The following is a 24643-nucleotide window of genomic DNA, read 5'->3' as shown; positions in this document are numbered from 1 at the left end:
GTTCTTGGTCTGCACATCTATGTTTGCATATAGTATAAATATTCACCTTAATGTCATAATCTGATATATATAGTATTATATTCTATCTGCTAGTATTCTTCAACAGATAATCAGATGTGGCTTAAGGAAGAGGAAATTCACAGAAAAGGTGCATTTTCACATTCCATTTGTTTATATGCTGAAGGGGTATTTCTTTATGAGTTGGTGAGAGAGCAGGTGTTTTGTGCATCATTTTTAACTATGTGGTTATTGCTTAGTTGACTATAAATACAAAAGGCTAAATTTGATCCAGATGGTTGTCCTAGATTGGTTGTTCTGATACAAATAGTCCTTTTATTCTTTGCATGAAACCATGTGCCTGTATTTGACACATCATTAAAAGTCAGCATTGGTATAAAACTAGAAGCTGTTTTGCTTTGAGATGCTGGATGAGAAATTAGAAATCATTTAATTCCAGCTCATTGCAGTAGTATTTGGCACTTCTTTTACTCACTACCTGCTTCAAACTATTACAGTGATGTTAAACGATATTAAAAGTTGCCGAGCTGCCTGCAGGCTTGTACGAACAGCTTGGTTTACAGGTAAAACGGGAGTTGTTTATTGGATATTAAGCATGCTTTGCATAATACAGGTGTTTAGCAACTTTTACAACTGGACTTCGGAGTGAGTGAAAGACAACGCTTCTGTAAACGCTTTGCTTCCTATAAAATTGGAGGTGAAGTATAGCAGAGCTCTGTCTTTTATTGGGACTTGGAATTGATGTACCTTTCTGCCTGGTTTTGCAGAGCGATGTGCTTCATAGCTGCCGTTCCGCACCTCTGAGGCTCGATCAAGCTGCCTTCAAGCGGACTGCGTTTATTAAAACCGAACTGCTATCAATTTGAGATAGTGCTAACTAACACTTGCAGTGAAAAAGGGTCAGCACTATAACCTATTTCGTTCTCTGTATTAAAAAAAAAAAAAAAAGGGGGGGGGGGCGCGAGAACGTGGGGCCCCGCTCTGGCGGGAGGGAGGGCTGACACCCGGCCCCCGCGCCGCGCGCGGCGGCGAGGGCCCTGCGGCGGGCCCTGGGCGTCGCTAGAGGGCGCCAGAGCGCGCGGAGCCCTGCGTGGCCGTGGGACGGCGCCGAAGATGGCGGTCGCCCCCCCCCCCCCCGAGGGCACGTCCGAAAAGGCGCTGCTGCAGTGCTGCGCAGCTTGTGCCTGGCAGACCTAGACAGTGACAAGTAATATCACTGGGATAATGTCTGTGAGCTTGAATAATAACGTATGACGTGGTCAGAAGGCACGGGGCTGGGGCTCTGGCCTGTTTGGGGTTGTTTTTGTTGTTGTTTGAAGAGCAGCGAGGTAGGCTCCATTTCAAACTCCTTTCCTTCTCTTTAGCTACTTTCCCTTTCACCTTTTGGTGTAGTCTGTATGGGAAGATGTGAAAATCCTTGCTTGTCCTCTAGATACTGAAGTGCTTGGCCAGCCTACGTCACTGGTAGGGGAGTCGGAGAGAATTGGTGTTAAGCCTCAAGCCATGAGAAGAGCATGCAGATTAGTATTTTTCTAGGCGTTCTTCTGTTATAAGTTCCTTTAACCATTCAGTGATAAACCCCGGGCTGTTGACTGGGGCAGGTGTCTTGGTCCTCTGTTTCATACAGGTGATCCAGCTGCTCCTCGGACTGCTGGTTGCAATGCCAGACTTGATAGAAGCTCACAAACCAGAGAGAGGGAGTAGTGCAGGAACCAGCGATCTAAAACATTCATTACCGATACAGGTTAAACAAACAAACAAAAAACCCCAAACCAGAGCAAAGAAAAAAAAAAAACCCAAACTTGGCCTGTGGTCCTGCAGGGTATTACACAGTGCTTTATTTTAGAAGACCCTAGTGAGATCAGACTAATATGACACTTGCAGATAAAAGTATGTATTTCTGTAAAAACCTGACTCCTGAAGAACCAATACTTAAAAGATCTGGGAACAGGAGCCTTCTAAAGTCTGATCCTCATTCTCCAGGCTTGCCTATTGCCTTGAATAATCAGTCAAACCCTTACTTCCCCACATAATTAATGTTCTCAGAATGTGATGACCTAAGTGATGGCATTTGTTTTTCCTGACTGATTCTGCAGCAGGATTGCAAATTTTAATGAATCATCCCGAAGTGCCTTATCCTTTTTCATTTAAAATCTGACACCTTCCTCCATCCAAAAACCCTTCATGAGAGGAGTGCTTATTCCCCTTGAAATCAAGGGAACTGTATAAAGCATAAGACTCTTGCCCTGTATAGTAGTCTTGATCATCTGTATCATGGCCCATGTTAGCACTCTGGCGCTATGTCCTGGTAATCCATTTTCCTCAACTGCGTGACACTTGAGGCTTAATGGTCTCTTCTAGTTACTGTGTTTTTTTATCTTGCACTGACTCTAGAATCTATAGATCCATATTTTAAAGAGAATCTGTACATGTTCAGCTGCTGTGATAATTTTAAAATAATATATTTGCTGATGGTATGGACTGCATAAATGTTAGTGGTGTTACAGCATTTGTTCAGCATAGGATCTGAATGCTCTCTAAACATGCGTGGATTAATTCTTGCAGTGTTCTTGTGAATGGTAGAAATAGAAGAGAAATACTGTTTTTCCTAATGTTGCAGCACACCAGCTGTTCACCAGCTAGAAATAAAGACATTGTGGGGAAAAATACACAGGGAGAGAGGTGCAGATATTCTATCCATCCTTGTAACAACCATTGCCTCCTTTTCTAACAGACAACTGGAGAAGGAAGTAAAGAGTCTGTGGGGGCTTTGTCTTGGTTTTTTGTGTGTGTCTTCTAAAAGGCAACACAGAAGCAACCTTTTCTCAGAGCAAAAGGATGTATTTCCAAACTTGTGGTGGAAAACAAAGTATGCTTGTCACTGAGCTTTCAATGGGAAATGAAACTGCCAGAGAGGTGTTTGACCAGCTGATGCCATTAATAAAATACTGCTGTTTTAACAACTTAGCCAGAGGCCAACATCTACTATTGCTTGATAGTCAAACAACCGTATTGCTTAAATGTCTCTGGAACAGCTTGAACTAATGTGTAATCCTCATACAACTAGATTTTTTTTTTTCTTTAGAAATTGTATAATGGTTGCTACTACTGCTATTTAATTGTGGTGCATAAGGATTGATAACCCTTGTAACCAAGATGGCTGATGAACATGCACAGGCATCAACTGATCTCAGGAGCTATAAAGTCACCACTTTCCTTCCTTGTGCTCAGTTCATTATTTGTACTCTGACATTGCTGTTGGAGCTCCAGTCTTCTTAAAGTGAGCATTAATGTTTCTGTGTGTTGGGCAAGAAAAGGAGATCCGCAAATGTGAGTGATACCTTTCTGGGAATAAGTCTGCTTCCTGGTGGGAAGGATCTGCTGGCTTTCTGTTTTCTTTTTCTCCTGGTCTGTGGCTGTTTTAGGATGATTCCTTCCAATTAATTTTCTGGTGTAATCTTATATAATTTTAGTGATACTAAAATTACATGTAGATGGTGTATGAAACATACAGGGTTTTTATGAAGGCATATGTATGAAATTGAGTGACTCGGGGGGTATGTTTGAGAAGAGGAATGACATCAGTCTGGATCTGTCACTGGGGACTTGGGGGGCAGGGAGATGTGGATGTGTTTAAAGCCACCTATGCTTAGCTTTATCATTCTCTCCCCTTCTTCTCCCAGGGCATTTCTTCCTTCAAAATTACTGCAAAAAAGTCATTGTGTGACAACATGTGACTTCAAAATCTGAATTTCAGAGGAATTCTCAATATTTGCCTCAGATGTCATCTTTATCTGTAAATCCTCAACTATGTTTCAGTCTGCACTACTGATCCCTCAGCTTTCCAGAAGCATGTGATCCTTAAGCTAAAGACAAAGTCTCTTGCCTGTAGGTCTACGCACCACTTGTCATCCTTCTCATCTGAGTTTCTCATTTGAGGTGAAAGGAACCAGTGTGCACTACCTGTAGATTGGAGATTGCAGGTGTCTGTAAAGCATCTGAGGAGGACTTTCATCAGTGGATACAGATGTTGTTGCTATGACTCGGATGGGTTTCTCTAGCAGGGTCCCAGTTCTTTTGGGAGTATGCATTGTGACTACTGCTGAGAGGTTTCTGGAAATAAAAGGGTTAAGCAGCATTAAGCAAATTATTTGCAGCTAGACTTCTAACCAGCTTCTTGGCTGCTGAATGTGTCTTAATCTTTAAAGTCAGTGGTCAATGCAGATTTGGCTTCCAAATTCCAATCAGTTTTTATGCAGTTTCACAAAGTTTCCTAAAGGGAAAGAAAAATATTTATTCAAGAGGGTCCAAGCTTGTGCTGTGACACTTTGAGCAACGCAACTTTGTCTCAGTTTTTGACTCCGAAAATCTGGTCAGCAGTGTCCTTAAGTTGCGCTGGGGAGGTCTAGACTAGATATTAGGAAAAATTTCTTTACTGAGAGAGTGGTCAAACATTGGAATAGGCTGCCCAGGGAGGTGGTGGAGTCACCATCACTGGAAGTATTCAAAAAAACGTGTAGATGTGGCACTTCAGGATATGGTTTAGTGGGCATGGTGGTGGACTTGATGATCTTAGAGGTCATTTCCAACCTTAACAATTCTGTGATCTCTGTCCCCCAGCCTTATTTTGAGGATGCATTAGTGTTGTAGTGTCCTGCAAAAATGAGGAATTCTGTAAATACCAAGACGTGAATGATAAGCTTAGAGGATGGCAACCGAAAAGAAGGGTTTAACTTAACAGCTCAAGAAGAGAAAGGACAAGGGAGCATTTGGTGAGGCATGTCTATGTTTCTAGTCCTTGTACAGGTCAATTCAGTAAAACTTTCCCATAAAGTGTTTTTACTGGGTCATACCTGTTATCTGGTATGTAACCTGGAAACATATAGTCGTTACTGAAATGTGGCTTACCTTAAATAGGTAAAATACATACCAATGCTCTATCTATGAAATATCAGGAGGAATTTCAGTCAGGATAATATGATCTGTGTTGCCATGTGGTCACTATCTTGTGCTAACCATTCCTATTTAAGGGACAGGAGTATAGTCAATGGCTCTTCAAAAGGTAACAGCAGCTAAGGTCTCTATTATATTTCACATGAAAGACACCTCTGAGGTGGTTAAGCTTTTAAATGCCTTTAATATTAAACACTCCAGTCTGCACTACTGATCCTTCAGCTTTCCAGAAGCATTTGATCCTTCCTCAATATCTCCTTAAGTAAAGAGGCCCTTGCATGTAGGTCTAAGTACCACTTACCATCCTTCTCAACAGAGTTTCTCAGTTCAGGCAAGGGGGATCAACGTGCATTACCAGTTGTGCACACACAGTTTACCAGTAACATCTGAAAACACAAGATCTCTACTTGCAGTTTGCATTTGTTAATAGTACGATTTATATGCATATGATGTTCTCCCTCTTAGTACACATGGGATTCTTGGTAGATTTATAAATACTGGCTAATATGCAATGGAGAATTTAAAAACTACTTGGCTGGCACCATAGATTGAGGGGGAAAAAAAAGTGGCAACATTCAGAATGGAGGTAGCATTGTAAAAAGAACTGACCCTCAAGAGCATATGCAGTGTTTTGCACCCCCTGCAGAAGACTGTAACCTGCTGGTTTTGTAACCATAGTTGGACATAATTTCTGTGATTCTGACTGTTATGCTCTTAGAGGGAGATTGAAGCTAGTTTATGTAATAGTCCTAGCAGCCATGAAGGTAACTCTGTGTGTGTTTGTAACACTTCAGGCACTCGGGTACCACGGGAAAAGGTACCTTAAATGAGAAGGAAATTTAGGTCCTCTGAATGTGTGATGGCACTGGTCTTTGCCCTTGGTATCTGAATAAAGAAGTGTTGGTAGTTGGACTGTCTTCTGTTCTTATACTGTGCTGTTAGTGAGGACTGTCGAGTGTGTCCTAAACTACAATTTTTACAATTTTTTTTTAATGCAGTATTTGGGACTGGAACTTCAAAGATTTGTGTTTTTCCTCTGACTCGACTGTTCAACTATGAAATGTGCCTTTGGGAAGAGAAGTCTTTTTCTTTGCCATTGTTTTTTGTGTTCTGAAAGATGTTTTAAGTTTTGAAGTCTTTAAAAGTCATCGGTTTTAAAGATGCTATCCTGTTTTCAGAAAGTGGTCTCTGATGCTTTCCCAAAAAGCATATATGTGCCATTACTGTAAGGCGCTGTATTGCCACATCTCAGCTGCTTTGTCTTGCTTTCTGATTTCCTTGTTTTTCAGACTTAAATGAGAAGTATCTGCTATAATACTTAAAAAAAAAAAAAGCACAAATCTCTACAATAATAATCAGATAATTCCAAAATTCAAGTAAGCCCTTCCAATGAAGTAATAGAGGCAATGAGAGCATGACGAGGCTCACCAAATGGGATGATACGGGCTTTTCCAGACTGCTCTAATGTAGTTCCTTACTAACATAACAGAAGCAAAGAGCTTTGGGGGTACTTGGTTTACAGACTCATATATTTGATTAATGTTTTTTCTTCTCTGAGATAGAATAATAGAGTCTTTGGGTTGGAAAGCACCTCCAAAGGTCATTTAGTCCAACCCCCTCTGCAGTGAGCAGGGGCATCTTCAACTAAATCAAGTTGCTCAGAGGCCCATCCAGCCTGACCTTGAATGTTTCCAGGGGTGGGGCATCTACCACCTCTCTGGGCAACCTGTGCCAGCGTTTAAAAAAAAACCACCCTCATGGTGAAAAATTCCTTCCTTTCATCTAGTCTAAATCTGCCCTCCTTCAGTTAAAAAACATTACCCCTTGTCCTACTGCAACAGGCCCCTGTCCCCATCTTTCTTATAAGTACTGGAAGGTTGCAGTAAGGTCTCCCCGGAGCCTTCACTTCTCCAGGCTGAATAACCCCAACTCCCTCAGCCTTTCCTCATAGGAGAGGTGTTCCATCCCTCTGATCATTTCTGTGGCCCTCCTCTGGACCCTCTCCAACAGGTCCATATCTCTCCTGTGCTGAGGGCTCCAGAGCTGGATGCAATACCCCAGGTGGGGTCTCACCAGAGCAGAGTAGAAGGGCAGAATCGCCTCCCTTGACTTGCTGGCCATGCTGCTTTTGATGCAGCCCAGGATATGGTTGGCCTTCTGGGCTGTGAGTGTGCATTGCTGGCTCATGTCCAACTTTTCATCCACCAGCACCCCCAAGTGCTTCTTGGCAGAGCTGCTCTCCATTCCTTCATCCCCCAGACTGTATTGATACTGGGGGTTGCCCTGACTCAGGTGCAGGACCCTGCATTTGGCCTTGTTGAACCTCATGAGGTTCACATGGGCTCACTTCTTGAGCTTGTCCAGGTCCCTCTGGATGGCATCCCCTCCCTCAGGTGTGTCAACCACACCACTCAGCTTGGTGTCATCTGCAAGCTTGCTGAGGGTGCGCTTGATCCCACTGTCTATGTCATTGAAGATATTAAAGAATGCTGGTCCTAATACGAGCCCTGAGGGACACCACTCATCACCGATCTCCACCCGGACATTGACCCATTGACCACTACCCTCTGGAGAGAAGTAGTTTCAATCTCAACGAGGCCCCAAATGAAATACATTTCATGTGATGGTCCAATCGAAAAACAAAGGTAGAGCCAGTCTGACTGAAATCACTTTGAAGTTAATTCAATTAAACGGTTATAAATCTTAATTTTAAAAGCAGTCAAATTACTGCATTGCCATTATATGTATGCCTGCATGACACATGATATGGCTTGCTCCAGTTGTCTCAGCCTCATCTCCAGCATCTTTTTCGTACTATCATTATGATTAATCCTCTTCTGTTGTAGCATTTATGGGGAGATTTGAAACTAAACAGGAAGAGAAACTCCAGTTGTATTACTGTTGGTAGCAGAGTCCATCTATGTTTCAAGTGAGGTGCACTGGTGGGATTAGTGAGAAGCTGTTTGGTTTTGGTATCTGTACTATTAGGAATAAACAGAAGAATTAAATCTCTAGCTTTGTCATGCCTGCATCTGGCTTTGATTAGCACTGCATCACTGGAAAGCTAATACAATGTAAAGCTGTCTTAATAGGATCACTTTATTACTGTTGTGATCTGTGCAATGTCTGTTTGTAATTGTTGCTCTAATAGTTGGTTTAAAATTCTGTCCTATGGTAAAACTTTGAGGTTTTGCCCATTTCTTCAGCCATAGACTCATGTCTTGGATGGCAAACTATATCCATTAAAAGAATATACCTGAAATGAACAGGTATTTGCTGTTAAGGAGGCGAATCCGGGTTGAAGTTCTAGAGTTGTTTTACTCATCACTGGGGTGTAGTCATCTTCAAAGCAACGCTTTGAGTACTGTAATTGCTTTGTAGTTGCATAAAGCTGGCTTAAGCAGCAGTTGTAGTGAATGTGGTTGCTTCCCTCTAGTGGCTTCTCTCCGTAGTCCTTGTCATAGGAGCTGCTCCTGTGATTGCTTTGCTGCCTAGCTGATGCTGCTATCTCTCCTGAGCTTTGCTCTCTGGCAGTCTAGCTTGTACAAATATTTCCTTAGGCAAGTTGTGGATGAGCCACAATATAGCAGCTTCCGAGTTCTTTATACCTACACTGAAGCTTTTGTTGTCCTGGTCCGTTAGGAACAGAAATATATGGTGTTCTGGCCAATGTGAAGTGTTTCATGTGATGGTCCAATCGAAAAACAAAGGTAGAGCCAGTCTGACTGAAATCACTTTGAAGTTAATTCAATTAAACTGTTACAAATCCTAATTTTAAAAGCATGAATACTTGATTATTTTTTTTATAACTTCCACGTCCTTTTTTGACCTCCCTGCTGGTTGTGAATATAAAATCCCTTTCCTTAAAAGTGGAAGTAGCTCCCTCAATAAAAATGGGAAACCATCTATTTAGCATTAAAACCAATAATATCTGGACTGCATAATAAAAACCTGCATTTTATTTTTAAACATTGAAAACTTTTTAATTTGCCTTGAAGCTGAAACATTTTGAAAACTTTCTAAGTCTGAAGAAAATGTTCTTTGGAAGAACTGAAACATTCTTTCACTGAAACTGTCATCTCCCACTTAAACACTTTGGGGGGGGATCAGTTTTCTGTTAACAAAAATGTTTTCCTGATGTCTGTTAAAAATGATTCTGCTGTAGAAATACACAATAGTTATGTAGTCTCAAAAAGTGTTAAAATTCAGCAGCAGTGAAATTGAGGAAAACAAGGAGAATAACCCACTGCCCTTGATGGAAAAACCTAGACACAAGTGCCATTTGTGCCAGGTGTGACCTGTACCATATATGCAGTCAAATTGTCTTCTGTTTTGTTTTTAATAGCAAATTATATTCACATCAAGTAAAAGACACACAACATAATTTCTGCATTGTCTTGTTTAAGTGCTTTATGAACAAGCTGCAATCATGTTGAATGCTGCTTGAATCCGTGTTGAGTCTTATTACAGCCATTGCCCAGGGCGTCTGTAAACAAAAGCAACAGTCATTCAATATGGTGCTACATGTATTCATAGCAAAAGCAAGGAACAATCTCTCTTTTTTAAAATAAGAGCTGTTGTGGGGGGAGGGGGTCTGTAAAAGCACCATAAAATAGGCTTTATCCAAATAATTAAACCAAATTTTTTTTTTTTGTCAAGTTTATGGGGAGGCTGGAGTATGGTTCTGAGAGTACTAGTAGGGTGGTCTTGCTACTTTTCATTTATTTGCTGAGTTAATTCTAGGTATTTGATTAGTTTGGCTGTTGGGGGGGATTCATATTTGCACTTGTGAAGCTAATTGATTCTGTGGGTATTTAAAACGTCCATATACAAAATCCTTTATAGCTGTACAAATATAAATTATTAAACTTTGCCTCTGGGTAAGCTGGTGTAAATCACATTCAACTTCATTGATTTCCCAATGAAGCCACTCTGTAAAGCCATAGAGAACTTTTCTGTTAGCCCCGCTATAAAAGCGTTTGTTTCTTAAGTGTATGTTATGTTATGTTTTGTTTAATGTGGGGTAATACGTGGAGATGATCCTGTTCCTTGAGGAAATGGAAAGGTTGGTGCAGGTAAGGTCCTCAGTGAAGGTATTTACTATCTGTAGGGAAGTGCAACTGCTTATTCCTAGTTGTCAGCTAACGTTCTCTTGAAAAAGAGTGATTCTAAAACCTGTATATGAGCAAAACAAGCATGTATGTATGTGAATATATGTTGATTTGACTGGAATGTCTACATAAATGTCTGTGATGTACTGAGAGTCTGGGGTTGCCACTTGTTACCTAGCAATTAACAATGCTCCTGGAGTTGGACAGTGGATCCTGGTCAAGAAAAAGACCTTTCTAAAACACTTTGTCCATACTAGTGCTGCCTGAAAACACCCAGCAAAATTTACACTACTGACTTATTCAACCAAGACCAAAAGGTATTGAAGGTTTTCAGAGGAGCTGCCAACTCTGCTTTTGAGCCATGCTTGTGTTTTCATATTCATCCTATCCTTTGTAGGAACTCACTACATGTCAGGAAGCCTTAAACGTGTGTGAAGAATTGGCAGGGTCTTTGTCCTTATACTCATTTCTTCTCCCTTTCTCCCCCGTGGTGTTCAAAATTGCCTGTAGAAGTTGTGGCTGAATATCTTTGGACCTAGAATATCTTCTACCTACCTTTTGAAAAGACAACATATGGAAAAAAAAAATTCTGTATTTCATATGGTAACAGCTACATAAAATATCTGCTATATTGCATAACTATGCATAATTATGTCATGTATATTACTGACTATATACAGTTTGTACATATGACAGTTATCTTCCCAAGTACTATTAGTATAATTGGGGATGAGAAACTGGTGGGGTGTTTTGGTATTGGATGAGAGCAAATGTAGAGCATAACATTTTGGTGTAGTGTCTTTGAGTGATGTTACATTAATTAACTGCCTAACATTAATTCTTCTCATAGAGTCTTTCCAGTTCTTTCCTTTGACTTCATAAGCTCCCTTCTCTGTGCCACACTGTTGAGGCTACAGTGAAGAATCTCACTCTGTGGTTGTACTGGTCACATCTGAATATTCTTCAGGAATTGCTGAATAATATCTAAATAGAGCGGATTAGCTTCCTGTAAGCTTTGAGAGAATCTATCCAGCTTGTCTCGTGATTCATTCTCATGTTTCACAAATATGTGTGCACACGTTTTTCACAGTGAATCACAAATTCTCTGGTCATTTTGTAAAAGCGTAAGTAAAACCAAGCAATGCTGCCCCTGGTCCCCCATGTCCCCCCACCCCAACCAAAAAAACCCACAGCAAAGGACCTTCCCCCTCCCTGCCTTGGGATACTGGTGGCATTCCTGAGGGATGTTGCCCTGTATAAAACAGACACAAAAATGCATCTTGCCACTGAACAAAGCTGAGATGGCAGCTGAGCATTTTAATTAAAAAGAAAAAAAAGCAGATAAAACCTTTTTATTGTTATTGAGGGTTGTCTTCTCTAAAAAGCACTAGTGTGTCATTGTAGAATTATTTACTGTTGTCATTGTAATGAGGAAGAGCTTTTTTCATTTTCACCGATCTGGCAATGTCCTTTCTGGTCGTCTTTTCTGCTGTTCTGTAGCCTTGAATGAGCTCTTCTGTAATGTTTGGTAAGATATGCAATAGTGAAGATAGCCTGTTTTCATGAAGGTCATTTCAATCATATGAACGGATCAGATAATGACAGCCTGCACTAATGGTAAAAGCACACTTTTTGATCTACCTGTGAGATACTGGTGAGGGGATTAACCCTCTTTCTCCTTTGCCTTTCATAGGTGGAAAATTTTGTGTACTGTTAACCACTGAGGGTGGATAACAGCTGGTGTTTTCAGAGCTATTGTTTTAACTGCATCTCTCTGACTAGTTGTTTGTTCTAAATGAGAGGGTTCTTGGAGGCCAGATGGAAAGCAACTTGGCATTTTCAGAAGGCATGAACTGCTTTTTGATTCCTTATAATTTGGCATGGCTATTCTTGGCACTTTTATATAGTCTATGTGGGCCAAGCTATTAATTAGCAGCAGTGCACCTTTGATACAGAGATAACGACTGTGACATCCTGGGCAGACTGGATGGAGTTCTTCCATGTTTGAAAGCATATACTAGTTGTTTTTTATGAAAAATATGCACGCAAGTTTTGAGCAGATGTCAAAGGAATCATGAGAGCATAAGGAGTCGCTGCTGCAGCTGAATCAAGTAATACTTGCTCAAGAAGCTTGAACTGCAGCTGGACAAATGTCCAGAATATGGGGGTGCCAGAGAGAAATATTTCTGCTTCTGATTAAATGGTGTTTGCCACTGCAAAGTACCAAAGGAATATATGCTAGTCTGCCTCATTTGAATTTGAAAATGAGAGTTAGTGATCAGTTCTATATGATATACAGTTTATTAGAGGACATTCAGAAGGAGGATGGAATGACCAAGAAGGCTAGAGGCACCAATCTGAGTCATGCTCTGGCAGCTTAACTATTAAGCTATTGCTACAGTAGAAACTTATTCTTTCTACTCTTATGTTGGTTTTTACTTTTCTCACACATAAAAATTAAATAAATTGCAAAAATTACCTAATGCCCAACTGCCATCTCATCGAAAGTGTTATAAATAGAAAGTGTTTGCAGGCATCCAGCTCATAACACTGCTCCAAGATTTCCTTGTCTTTCCTTGTCTTTTATCATAAAAGACTGTTGCACAAAGGGAAGATATAAATATTAGAGGGTTTTTTTTCTCTGTCCAGCTAACCTTCTGCTTTGCTTCATCTGCATTGAGTTGAAGAGTGATGTAGGTGCAAGTAGCTTGAGAGGAGGAAAAAAACAAAACACAAAACCACAAAAACCCCACCAGCCTTCTTCTAAACACTTAGTTCTGCATGTTTGCTGTCTGACCACAGAAATGCTTTACTGGGTAGGAGATGGTATTTAGGGAACGCATTATTCTTCTTCTACATGTGGCCCTTTTCCTTTCTATTTGCCCCAGAATCTGCAACTGTTGGATTAGGAATCTTCAAGTCATCTTTTAAAAATGGATCACACCTAAATGTCTGTATAGTAACAGCACATGTAGAAATCATGCTCAATGAAATGAAGGTTGGCGTCCAGATGTGGGAGTCCCTCTGTATGCAGTTCCTGGAAACACTCAGAATTCAGTGGGAGCTTACACAGGGAGCAGCAATTCATTTGCACACTGTCAGTGTGCATTGAAATATGGGGCACAATTTTGCTGTGTTTCAGGTCAACCCACCTGCTCTGTAAATGTCTTGAAAGCATTTGAAAAGGAAACAGTTTGAATAGAGTAGAATAATGCTTGTTTAGTGCTATTTAAACTGAAATATGCCTGGTTTGAAAAAACTGAATGCTCTTGAACATGCTGATGTATTGAATTTTTTGCATGTAGTGTTTTTTGAGTAACCCTGCTAAAGGAAGCCGATGCCTGTTGTTGCATACAAAATGGAGGTTTGTGAGGTTTAATACTTTTGTGAACAAAAGTATTAAAACCTTCTATTTTTTTTCTACCGATCAAATATTAAATTGGCTGATCAAAACACAGTCTTAGATAACATGGAATAGTTTGCATTCACAGTGCTTAACTTTCAAATTTATTAGACTAAGCTATTAATCATTTACCTCTAAATAACACTCTTATTTGTAGACAACCTTATTCATTTGGAAAAAGAAGTTGGAAAGCTGAAACTTTCTACTCACTTATTTCTGAACTGGTTAAGTTAGATTTGCTGAGAATCTAGTCAGATAACTTCTCTTGGTGTCACATTTTTCTTTTGAAAGTATTACAGTGGGCCTCAAGATAGTAATGACAAGCCAAACCAGCTTGTTTTGGCTGACCCCTATTTTGTCAGCCTAGGGTTGAAAAGTGGGAACTAGAAGGTCAGCAACTTTTGAGTTACTCAACCATGTTGAACACAGAGCTGCTGCATAGAAAGTGGTGTATCGTCAGCTGAGCAAAGTCAGCACACCTGACTTTCTCTTGGCTGTGCCCTTCATAGCTCTAATAGATCCGTGGAAAAGTTGAGGGGTTTTGTTAAGGTTTTGTTTTTAAAAAGCGTTTGCTGCCCCTCTGCCCCACTTCCAGGTGACATTATAAAAACACATAGGTCCAGATGAACTGTTTTATCTTCCTACCTGGGAAGTGGCTGTATGAAACTATAGTTGATGGAGTATATTTTGATGTAGGCTGGCCATCCAGAGATGACATTTTGTGGTATGTACCCTGAGATAAAATGTACTCACTCACTGATGGAAATCTAGCACAACTTTCTTGGACTCTACTTAATAGTGTTTTGCTTGTCTGGTTCCAGAGAACTTAAGCTTTCTGGCCATGTTCTAGCTGCCTTTTACAGCTGGATTTACATGCGTGGTACAGCATGCCTTTGGCACATGGGTGAGGAACTGCAGAGGTTATGGCTTTCTCTTGTTAAGGAGATATTTTCTATAACTGCAATATATGACTCCCCATCCTTTTAATCCAAGAATGGCTCTCTTAAGGTCCCTGTAGAAAAACACTGTTTTTTCCCCTCTTGCTCTGTAGTAAAATTGGCTAGCAATGGGCTTTATTTGAAGGGGTATTAAACTCTCTTTTTACTAACGTGAACTGCATGATGTGTTAAGGGGAATAACAGAATATTCATTTTGGTTTGGTCTCCTTCCATAGGATTCCCCTACTACACATGTTACATGCTAGCTGAATGAGACACCACCTCCTTTGCCCACGTCCCCACTCAGTAAGAAGCAGTTACAGTAATGTTGCTAATTAGGCAATGTGCATGCTGTGGACTATGTAAAGTCCCTGGATTATTTTTCCTACCCCTTCCTGCAATTCTTTCTCACTACGGAATAAGCTGCTCTTGGTTGTTAGTCCACACCATGACACAGATCAGAGTGGGTGCATCCCCTCGTGCAGAGATTCACTTGAAGTTGTGTACAACATTTTATTCTGTTATGTAACCAGTCCATTGAAAACTGGTCAAAATAAATGTTCACAGGCTATCTGAATAAAAAGATTGATTTGCTTGTGTTGAACAAACATAGAGAAATAATCTACATATCTGACATTAATTTTACCAATGCAGTAAGCTGAGCTGTAGCAGTGCCTCTTGTTGTCCCTGTCCTGTCTCTCTTAGTATGTTCAATGTGTCTTGCTTTTTCTTTCTTGGGTTTCTCCTTTGACAGTTTGGGCAATGGGCAACATGATGTGCAACAAGTTCTGCTGTCCTCATTCTGTGTTTCTCTGATATACCTGGGTCAAAAAATAGTCTAGTACTGTGCTGAAATGAGCATAGATGCTTTTAATTTAGCACACACCATTATTCAGTTTCACTTACCATTTGACATGAGTGAGACACTCCAGTCCTGTAATCTGAACAATTAATATTTTAAGTAATTGCCTGTCAGCTCTGATGGGTGAGCAGCAAAACTGGACAAGTATGGATAGCACTAATGCTGTTTTACCAGGAGCATTGTTTGCAAGGGCAACTGTGGTTTTACCTTTTGGAGAAGAAAGGACTCCTCTTTCCCTTTTGACCTGTAATTCAGGGGGTGAAGTAAGCCCCTTATAGCCAGGCTGCTTTGCTAAAGAACTTTAGCGCAATCAGCCAGGTTGGTGAGTGGTTGTCTTTCTGTGGTTTTAAATTATATTTTTTTTAATTGTTATTTTTTGGGGGTGGGTTTGAGGTTTTCTGGGATTTTTTTGGTCAGGAGTTTTTGGGGTTGTGTGGTAGGTTTTTGTGTTGTGGGTCTTTTATGTTGTTTTGTTTCTTTTTGGGGGCGAGGGGTAGTTTTTTTGGAGAAGAAAGACTGAAACCAACGTGGTGTTTGATACTGAAGTGTTGAGAGACCAGTGTGATAAACTTTGAAAAGAATCCTGAGCATCTTGGGACTGTTGTAAATCCAGATTCTTGGAAGAGCAAAATTCTGCTGTAATGGCTCCACTCTAGAGACGTTTCTGTCACCAGCTTGTGTTTTTAATACTGCAGTGCCCTGTATGATGTGACATTTGGAAATGAGTGCCATAGCACAAGAGAGGTTTCTATCCCTGTTTTAAATGGACATGGCCTCTGGGCCCTGTGGAGGAAGGCACTTCACCGAGTGGAAGGGTTTGTGACCCCGACTTCCTCTGAGCGGGGAAGGTGTAGGTACGAGGGTTGATTACAGGGTCATAACGCACCTACACGATCTACTAGTCTGTATCACACCAGGTTGATTTTGGTGACTTTTCCCATTGAGCATATACCGAATTAATTGGGGGTTTGGCTTTAACTGTTGTACCTGTCACCATCCCCAGGCAAGGGACCTGAAACCCTTTATGCTGGGCAGAAACTGAATGACAACGAGTGGCACACTGTCCGGGTAGTTCGGCGAGGAAAGAGCCTCAAGCTGATGGTGGATGATGATGTTGCTGAGGGTAAGTGTGATGTATGCGTATTTTTTGGTCATTATCTTTGTATACCTGTTCCCAGTCGTGTCTCTGCTGTTACACCCGTTCTCCCTGTTCTTGTGTGTATCGCCACCCCCCCACCCTCCGCCCCACGACTCTTCCTGTTACTTCTTGTGTATTTATTGTTACTGTGTTGAAAACGAATGTTCAGTTTTGAGAGACTAACTGTTCCTAGCACCAGGTATTTCTGTGATGACTATACCGATGTGGAAATGCGGGATTAGGGGACAGATGAGCTTGCACACACCCCAGAATGCTGAGGTGCTAAGCAGCGCTCTCTTGTGCCGGGCTCTGCTTGGGGTACGCTGTGAGTATAGCTCTTTCCTGAGCTGCAGATGTCATGGTTTCCAATGCTGTGGAATCAAAACCAGGGATCTCTAAACCATTCTTCTGCACAAGACTTTTCCTTGATGGTAAACCCACATTTGGTAGATATGTTAGAAAATATGGATTTCTGTCTCTGCTGGGTTTTGGTTTTGTGGGTTTATTAATTATTTATTTTTCTCATGTTGCTGTGTTCATCCAGAACACAGAAGAAAGAAGAAAAAGAAGAAAAAGCAAATCAAGCAGTTTGTTACCAATCTTGTTTTAGAGATTAGGAAGGACCCTGACTCATCAAAGTATATCATATCGTAAAGTATAGAGTGTTTGACTCCTTCCCCCTCCACCGCCTACTTTTCTGCATTTCCTGACGGCTTTTTGAGCTCCTGCTTCTTTTTGTAGAGAAATGTAGTTGAAAGGGGGAAGAAAAGATCAATTGCTCGGGAAATTTGGTGTTTCCCATGTTATGAGATTCGCATTGAGATGATGCAGGGTACTTTAGATAGATGTGTTTGTTTTGTTTGTTGTGGTTTTTTGGTTTGGTTTGGGGGGGAGTGTTCAAATTTTGAGAGGGGACACTTTTCTGGTCCATTTCCCCACAGCTGCCAGAAACTTATTTTTCTTTTTTTGAAGACCTAAAATTCTCATAGCTGTATATAAATGTAGGAATTGGGTTTTTGAGGAAAACACTAGCGGTCTGAAGGCTGATAACAAAATCAAAGAACAGTAACCCTGGATGCAACACTGACATGGGTATGTTCATTTAGTTGTAATCCATGCTGTTTTGCCAAATGGTGACGTCCTCTCTTCTGAGTAGCTTCTGCTCAGAGGGCAACTAGAAGGAACGACTGCCATAGGCAATGCCAGAATACTGTATCCTATCGCTGCAAAAAGTTCTTTTCTACTGTGTGAATGCAATTAATTTTAATGTGGTAATTAGATTATTTGGAAAGCCATGAGTCAGGATTTTGAATTAAGCCCAAAGAAGTGGGTCTGCAGGAAAATTACTTTATGTATATTTTTCCCACTGAAGTAACTATATGTTGTGCTATATAGGCTGAGACTTTGTAAGAGAGAATCAGAAGCATATGAAAGAAGAATCTGTCTCTCTCCTTGTTGGAATTGGCAGATGCTTGGTCAACACTAGCTTGTAGGAAAACGAAAATCTATTTAAGAGCGAACTTTCTGAATTAGTGAAACATGCTGGTAAACACTTAATCCTGATTACTTTTGCATTTAAGAATTCTTCTGGATATGCTTTTTCAGCAAGCACCATGAGGTGGCGCGCTCTGCATTGCCAACTCAAGCCCCAAAAGCCATCTGTTTTTGAAATCTCTTTTTCATGAAACTGAATTTATAAATAATAACGATACAATCCTATACTAAAATAGGATGTGCATATGTACATGGATATGAATTACATAATTAAAGATGTATTACAGCTAAAAATACCTGTTAAAAGAATGCCATCATGGTAAAGTCAAAAGTCAGAAAAACCAGAGTTAAGATTTTCTGTGCAATCTACATCCCACTTCCTTGTGCAGATGATATAGTCTTCAATGATGTGGTTACATAGATTTTTCCACAGGATTCTTGCCGTCTTTAGGCATAGATCAGAAATCTAAATTGGGGCCCCAGTAAAAATAAACAGCCTATTCGATTGCCTCTTCCTTTCTTATTGCTTGTTTAGAACAATGCATGCCAGCTAAGTTTTGCTCTAAATATACAACTGCCTTCCCTCTTTTTTGTGTGTGTGTTGTGTGCTACCCATCAATATGTTCATATAGAACTAAGAAGCTGTAACTGGATTTATTACCATGTCTACGTTTTATATGAAGCGGGTAGGCATCTCCTGTTTTATGGGTTTGGAAACAGTGCACAGGATTAAAGTTGGACATATTTGGTACCGATTTGGCATGATTTTTCAGTCTCTTGCATGCACAAATATTCAACATGTCTGCAGATTGGATCCTGTAACCATACCACTTGGAGAATTAGGTCTAGACAATTAATGACCACCTGTGAAAAATTTGTAATGAAGTGATTGACTTGGCTTCCTGCGGGACATCTAAGGCAGAGACAGAATCCAACTCCCCTGCACAGCGTTTTGCTGCGTTATCACAAAACCCTCCTCCCACATACCCCCGCCCCCAGAACATACCTCAGAACATCAGTGATAAATGAGAGACAAATATAGCAAATATCCCTCCCTACAACATCTTGCTAGCACCCAGATACTGCAGTGGAGGCAGGAATTTTTTCTGTGTGCTAACACTTGAACTAAAGAGCTGCTGATTGCTGTAGTAGTTACAATACTCTCTACAGAGCACAGCAGAGGAATTAGAGGTGAACTCTGCAGGTGGGTCTGACAGCTAATGAGATCAGAAAATACTGGGTTTCATTCCATGGTTTCTTAGGAAAATACATCTCTGTCCTGATTCTGGTCTTACATTGGCATGTCTTTTTCAGCTTTTCACTGAACTACTGCTAATTTTCTGCACTACCACTGCTATCAGTGTCCTATTTTTCTTAAGCCAGTCTCAGTTTTCTCGTTTTCTAAAATAAGAAGATTTCAAAATTTTTTCCCCTAAGTTTCTAGGTTCTTTAGAAAATGAATTATTTTTAGAGAAATTCCTTTTTTAAAAGGAATTCTGGAAGAATTCCTTTTCTAAAATTCTAGGTTCACCTCTTCCAACCTCCCTCACTCCATTTCTAGTGCCCCCTATATTTGGGTTCTCTGTCCCAGTGTACTGCAGATCTCACAGGCCTGACTTTTCTCTGCTACTGTGGCAACAACAGCTTCTTTGCATTTATCTAAGAGTAGAAGAGCTAAGGAGAAGAGTTTTCTTATTCTTGGTCCTCAATATATCTACATATTATTTTTCTAATCTTTTGAAGTAAAGCAGCATAGTTGTCTTTAAAAAGTGATTATTATTTTTTTAATCTTATTTTTAAGAAAACACAATTCTTCTGGCTTGGAAAATCAGAAGTTTTCATTTGATAACACTACAACTGAAACAGCCTCTGACAATCACAGTAGCGGAAGTGAGATGGTTTGTCTAAACAAACTTTCCCATATACAGTTTCAGGTCCTGTGAACTGGCATTTTTTCAAACTAAAATATTGTTATTTCTGGTAAAGAACTGTTTCAAGACTTAAAAACATTTGCATTGATACTGACTCTTGAATTTCTGAATAGTCAGAGATATCACAGAATCACAGAATCATTAAGGTTGGAAAAGACCTTTAAGATCATCAAGTCCAACCGTCTACCCAACAGCACCATGCCCACTAAACCATGTCCCGAAGTGCCATGTCCACACATTTTTTGAACACTTCCAGTGATGGTGACTCCACCACCTCCCTGGGCAGCCTCTTCCAATGCTTGACCATTCTCTCCGTAAAGAAATTTTTCCTGGTATCTAATCTAAACCTTCCCTAATATGTGACTCTTCATCTGCTTGTAAGTTTGTCCACCTGTATCTGCTTGGGTTGAAGCTTTCCATGTCAATGGTCTTTATATAATTGTCTTTAAATTTAAATCCACTGCTAAAATTGGGAATAAGTGAAAAAATACATCATTTTGCATAATATTTTCTCTTCCTTTTTGGCATAGACACTTGAAAACATTTTTTCTAGTAACAACTGTGCTTGTTTGCTACCATTGCAAAAGCTTGATCACATTTGGGCAAAGTATAAACTGAAGAGTTGCATTTTGTACATGATCATGAGAGGTGAGTTAGGAATATATCAGTGTTTCAAGAGAACCTAAACAAGAAAGAGAGCATCCATTCATTTAATGTGACTCTTTACACACCATAAGCCAGGATGTATCATCCAAGTGTCTTATAAACATTTTCAGCTTTCCTTCTATCCCCAACAGAAAAAGAACAAAGAATGTTGTGAATAGGAGGAAAAGTCATGAAAGGCCTATCTTTTTTTTTCTTTTTTTTTTTTTTGAGGTGAGAAATGCTAGGGGATTTCAGGAGATAGCACAGAATATGAGAAAGCTTGTAAGTCCCAGTTTACATGACCTGAGGGAATTAAAAGAGGAGTTTGTCCTGGAATCAGCTATGGTGATCAGTGTGACTCCCGGGTATAATCCCCATGACTCAGAAATGCCTCTTGCAGTGCCTAGTCGAGCCGTGTATATATGCTAACTGACTAACAGATGCGATCAAGCAGGATACTATTGCTAAATTTTGTCTGTCTATAGCACACTGGAAGCATTTATTCAGATCTGTATCCAGGTGTCATTTTTTCACAAAACTAGTATGAATTTATTTATTTTTGACATTCTGTTCTTTTGTTCTTTTAAACCTGATTGAATTTGACCAGCATGTTAAAATGTTGTTGGAGATAGAAGGACCAACAGGTAGCATGGCCATTTCCTTTGGAAAACCTAAAATAAAGGACATGACTTGTGCCGTAATTATGTTAGCAACATACTAGAAGATTAAGTAGAGAAACGTGCAAAAGCGGGAAAAGTTGGAAGTAGATAGGTCTGTGTTTGTATATGTTTTGATGTTGTCTAATTTCATATTTGCCGCTATCCTTTTTCCCACAGGAGCTTTGTTCTTTTCCTTATATTAAGAAAGAACAGTACAGCAAAACGGTTGACATTAGGTCTCTGTAGTAAAGGAGGTGCCTGTTTTTAAGATCTCCTTTGAAAAGTCTGTAGTGAATGAGACAGCATGTGAAAAGAGGAAAGGGACCTCTGTATAAGGCATGTGAAAACAGCCCAGGGGAATTGACTTCTCTACCTTAGAATTCCTGTGGAAAGCTGGATAAGTCACTTGAAGTCAGATCCTTCACAGTTGATTGTACCTGACCTTTTGGGGAGTACTCATTTGGGATTGTGGATCTTATTTCTGGAAGTGCTAGGCCTCAAAACCAGTGAGTGCTCTGAAGTTGTTACATATTCCACTATTTCTTCTTTGAGATCCAAAACTATTTATATGTTGATCTCTCTGTTCCTCAGCTTTGTGTATATAAAATTGAAAGTAATGTTCCTTAGTCTTGCAGGAGGAATGCAATAATCCTTTTGTTGTAGAAGATTAATATTTGAGGATAATTTGCATACTGTGCTGCTGAACTTGTGGGTTGACTGTGGCTGGCTGGCAGACACCCACCCAGCTGCTCTCTCACTCCCTCTCCTCAATAGGGCAGGGGAGAAAACAGGATAAGAGGGCTCATGGTTCAAGATAAAGATAAGGAAGTCACTTACCAATTCCTGTGACGGACAAAACAGACTTGACTTGGGGAAAATTAATTTAATTTATTGCCAGTTAAAAATAGAATTGGATGGTGAGGGGAAAAAATCCCCAGAAAGTAAAACACCTTCCCTCGCCCCCTCCTTTTCTCAGGTTTGCTCCATCATTCCTGACTCTTCTACCTCCCCCCACCACCAGTGGTGCAGGGGGATGGGGAATGGTGGCTGTGGTCAGCCTGTAACAGCTCTTCTCTCCTGCTCCTTCCTCCTCGCACTTTTCCCCTGCTCCAGTGTGGGTCCTTCCCATGGGTGGCAGGAAGTGCTCCAGCATGGGTCCTTCTCCACAGGCTGTCAGGAAAACCTGCTTCACTGTGGGGTCTCTGTGGGATGCAGTTCCTTCAGGAAATACCCACCTGCTGTGGCATAGGGGTCCTCCATGGGCTGCACTGTGGGTGTCTGCTCTACCATGGTCTTCTCCACGGGCTGCCAGAGAACTTCCACTCTTGGTGCCTGGAGTGCCTCCTCCAACTCCTCCTTTTCTGACCTTGGTGTTCACAGGATTGTTTCTTTTTTCCCTTTGTTCCTTACTCATGGGCAGCATTTTGCCCCTTCTTAAATATGTTTTCACAGAGGTAGCATCATCTTGGTGGAGGGGCTCAGCTCTGCCGTGTGGTGGGTCTGTTGCAGAACCATCTGTGTTTGGCACAGCGCAGTCCTGACCTCTCCTCACAGACGCTGCCCTGCAGCCACCCCGCAGCCAGCACCTTATCACTTAACTCAGTATAACACTGCAGAAAATGTCATGAGAGAAAAATAACGGCACATTTGTAGATTTGTAGCAAAGTTTGAATAATTGTTGTATGTTGAATGATGAGAAAACAATTAAATGTTGAGTGTTTGTTCATTAATGTTATTACTGTTGTATAGTAAGTGGCACAAGGCCTTTGTAGAAAGGATATGTACTTGTGTGACGAAATAGTTAAAACTATCGTAATGAAGAACTACAGAGGACTAAAATAAAGTTGCTTGTAATAGTATGCATTCTGATATGTCACCCAACTTGTCTTTGTATTCAAACTAGTCGTTTAGCATACTGTTGTATTTCATCTGTCTGTACGGGTTCTGTGTCTGTGGTGATGCCTAGTGTGCTCACTGAAACATTTAAATATGCTTCAAGAGTAGTCTGATGTATTTGGTATCCTGAATAACTTGATTATTTTAATTGAGAGGTTAATATCCGTCACAATGTGACAAAAAGCCCAAGTGGTAAGTTGATTATTTGAATATGTAGAGGCCTTTTTGCCTGTTGCATTCTTGTGTATTTCCCTCCTGCCATGCTCTTAAAACAAGGGAAATAACATCAGGTACCAGGACAGAACAGCAGCATAAAGATTACTAAATTTATGACTGTTCTCACTTCGTGTTCTTCTTGTTTTATATTAATGTATGTTTATTGAGTGTTTTAAGGAAGCACACTTGTAAGAGTTGGTTCAGAAGGTTTTTTTGGCAGATGGACTGTTGGATCAAATGGATCACTGTAGGCTTTAAGGGAGAGAACTACTTTTCTTTGCAGACAAGAAAGCCTGTGAAGCACAGGGACAAATGCAGAGCTTGCTACCTATGGCCCTTTAGTCCTGTCTTCTCTCTTCTGCCAGGTTTTGGCAACTGCTGGACTCAAGCCTCTCCACCAAGAGTCTGTACATTCTTTCTTATGCAAGCTGGTGAACAGTGACCAGATAGGATTAATTACTGCTATTAGTCTGGAAACTGGAGAGTGAACTTAACATATAACCTGTTACTGATCCCTGGCCTTTCTGCATGTTCCTCCTTGTTTCTGTCCTTCAGGCACAATGGTTGGTGATCACACCCGCTTGGAATTTCACAACATCGAGACAGGGATCATGACGGAGAAACGGTACATTTCTGTCATCCCCTCCAGCTTCATTGGCCACCTCCAGAGCCTCATGTTCAACGGGATGCTCTACATTGACCTGTGCAAGAATGGTGATATTGACTATTGCGAGCTGAAGGCACGCTTTGGTCTCCGCAACATTATAGCTGACCCTGTGACATTCAAGACCAAGAGCAGCTACCTGAGCTTGGCCACCCTACAGGCTTACACATCCATGCACCTCTTCTTTCAGTTCAAGACTACTTCGGCTGATGGTTTCATTCTCTTTAACAGTGGTGATGGCAATGACTTTATCGCAGTTGAACTAGTCAAGGGGTAGGTAAAGTTTCTGCTATGTTCTACTGCTTCGCTATATAAAAACTTTCTTACAGGTAAACTTAAAATGCGTAACGAGAAATTCACCTCATACCCATGTTTTCTGTTTGCTGAGATGTATGACAAAGCACTTAGACATAAACACTGGAGCTTAAGACTCCTGATTTTATCACTGACTTCCCCCTATGGCTGAGGAAAAGACACTTTTCTAGCGTGAGACATTACTGTTTTAAGTCCTTCGGATCTGATTAGGCCAAGTTTTGTCCTGTAAACCTTGCAGAATATCACAGAGGAGGAAATGTGAGTCTCCCTCTATTTTATTTTTTTTCCTTTAACAGACCTGTTTTGTTTCTGCCACCTCTACTCAAGGAAAAAAGAGCATATGGGTTGCTGAATTTGTATTTCTGCTGGTGATACTTGAGGAAAAGCAAACTCAGCTTGC

At 40.6% G+C, this 24643-nt stretch overlaps 1 protein-coding gene across 4 annotated transcripts in view; it reads left to right on the top strand.

Moving 5' to 3' along the window:
• The window catches only part of NRXN3 (neurexin 3), a gene marked incomplete at its 5' end in the record, with an annotated part of 994726 nt that overhangs the window by 387073 nt on the left and 583010 nt on the right, over positions 1–24643 (top strand). For all 4 annotated transcript variants that reach the window (XM_082000671.1, XM_082000673.1, XM_082000674.1 and 1 more), the window contains 2 exons: positions 16289–16408; positions 23820–24201. In XM_082000671.1, the coding sequence (XP_081856797.1) occupies positions 16289–16408; positions 23820–24201 (502 nt within the window). The remainder of the gene's footprint in view (positions 1–16288; positions 16409–23819; positions 24202–24643) is intronic.

The sequence above is a fragment of the Phaethon aethereus genome (assembly GCF_964289735.1).
Source record: "Phaethon aethereus genome assembly, chromosome: 5".
Classification (NCBI taxonomy): Eukaryota; Metazoa; Chordata; class Aves; order Phaethontiformes; family Phaethontidae; genus Phaethon; species Phaethon aethereus.
The sequence above is the reverse complement of the archived record's forward strand: the minus strand, read 5'-3'. Positions and strand labels throughout refer to the sequence as shown.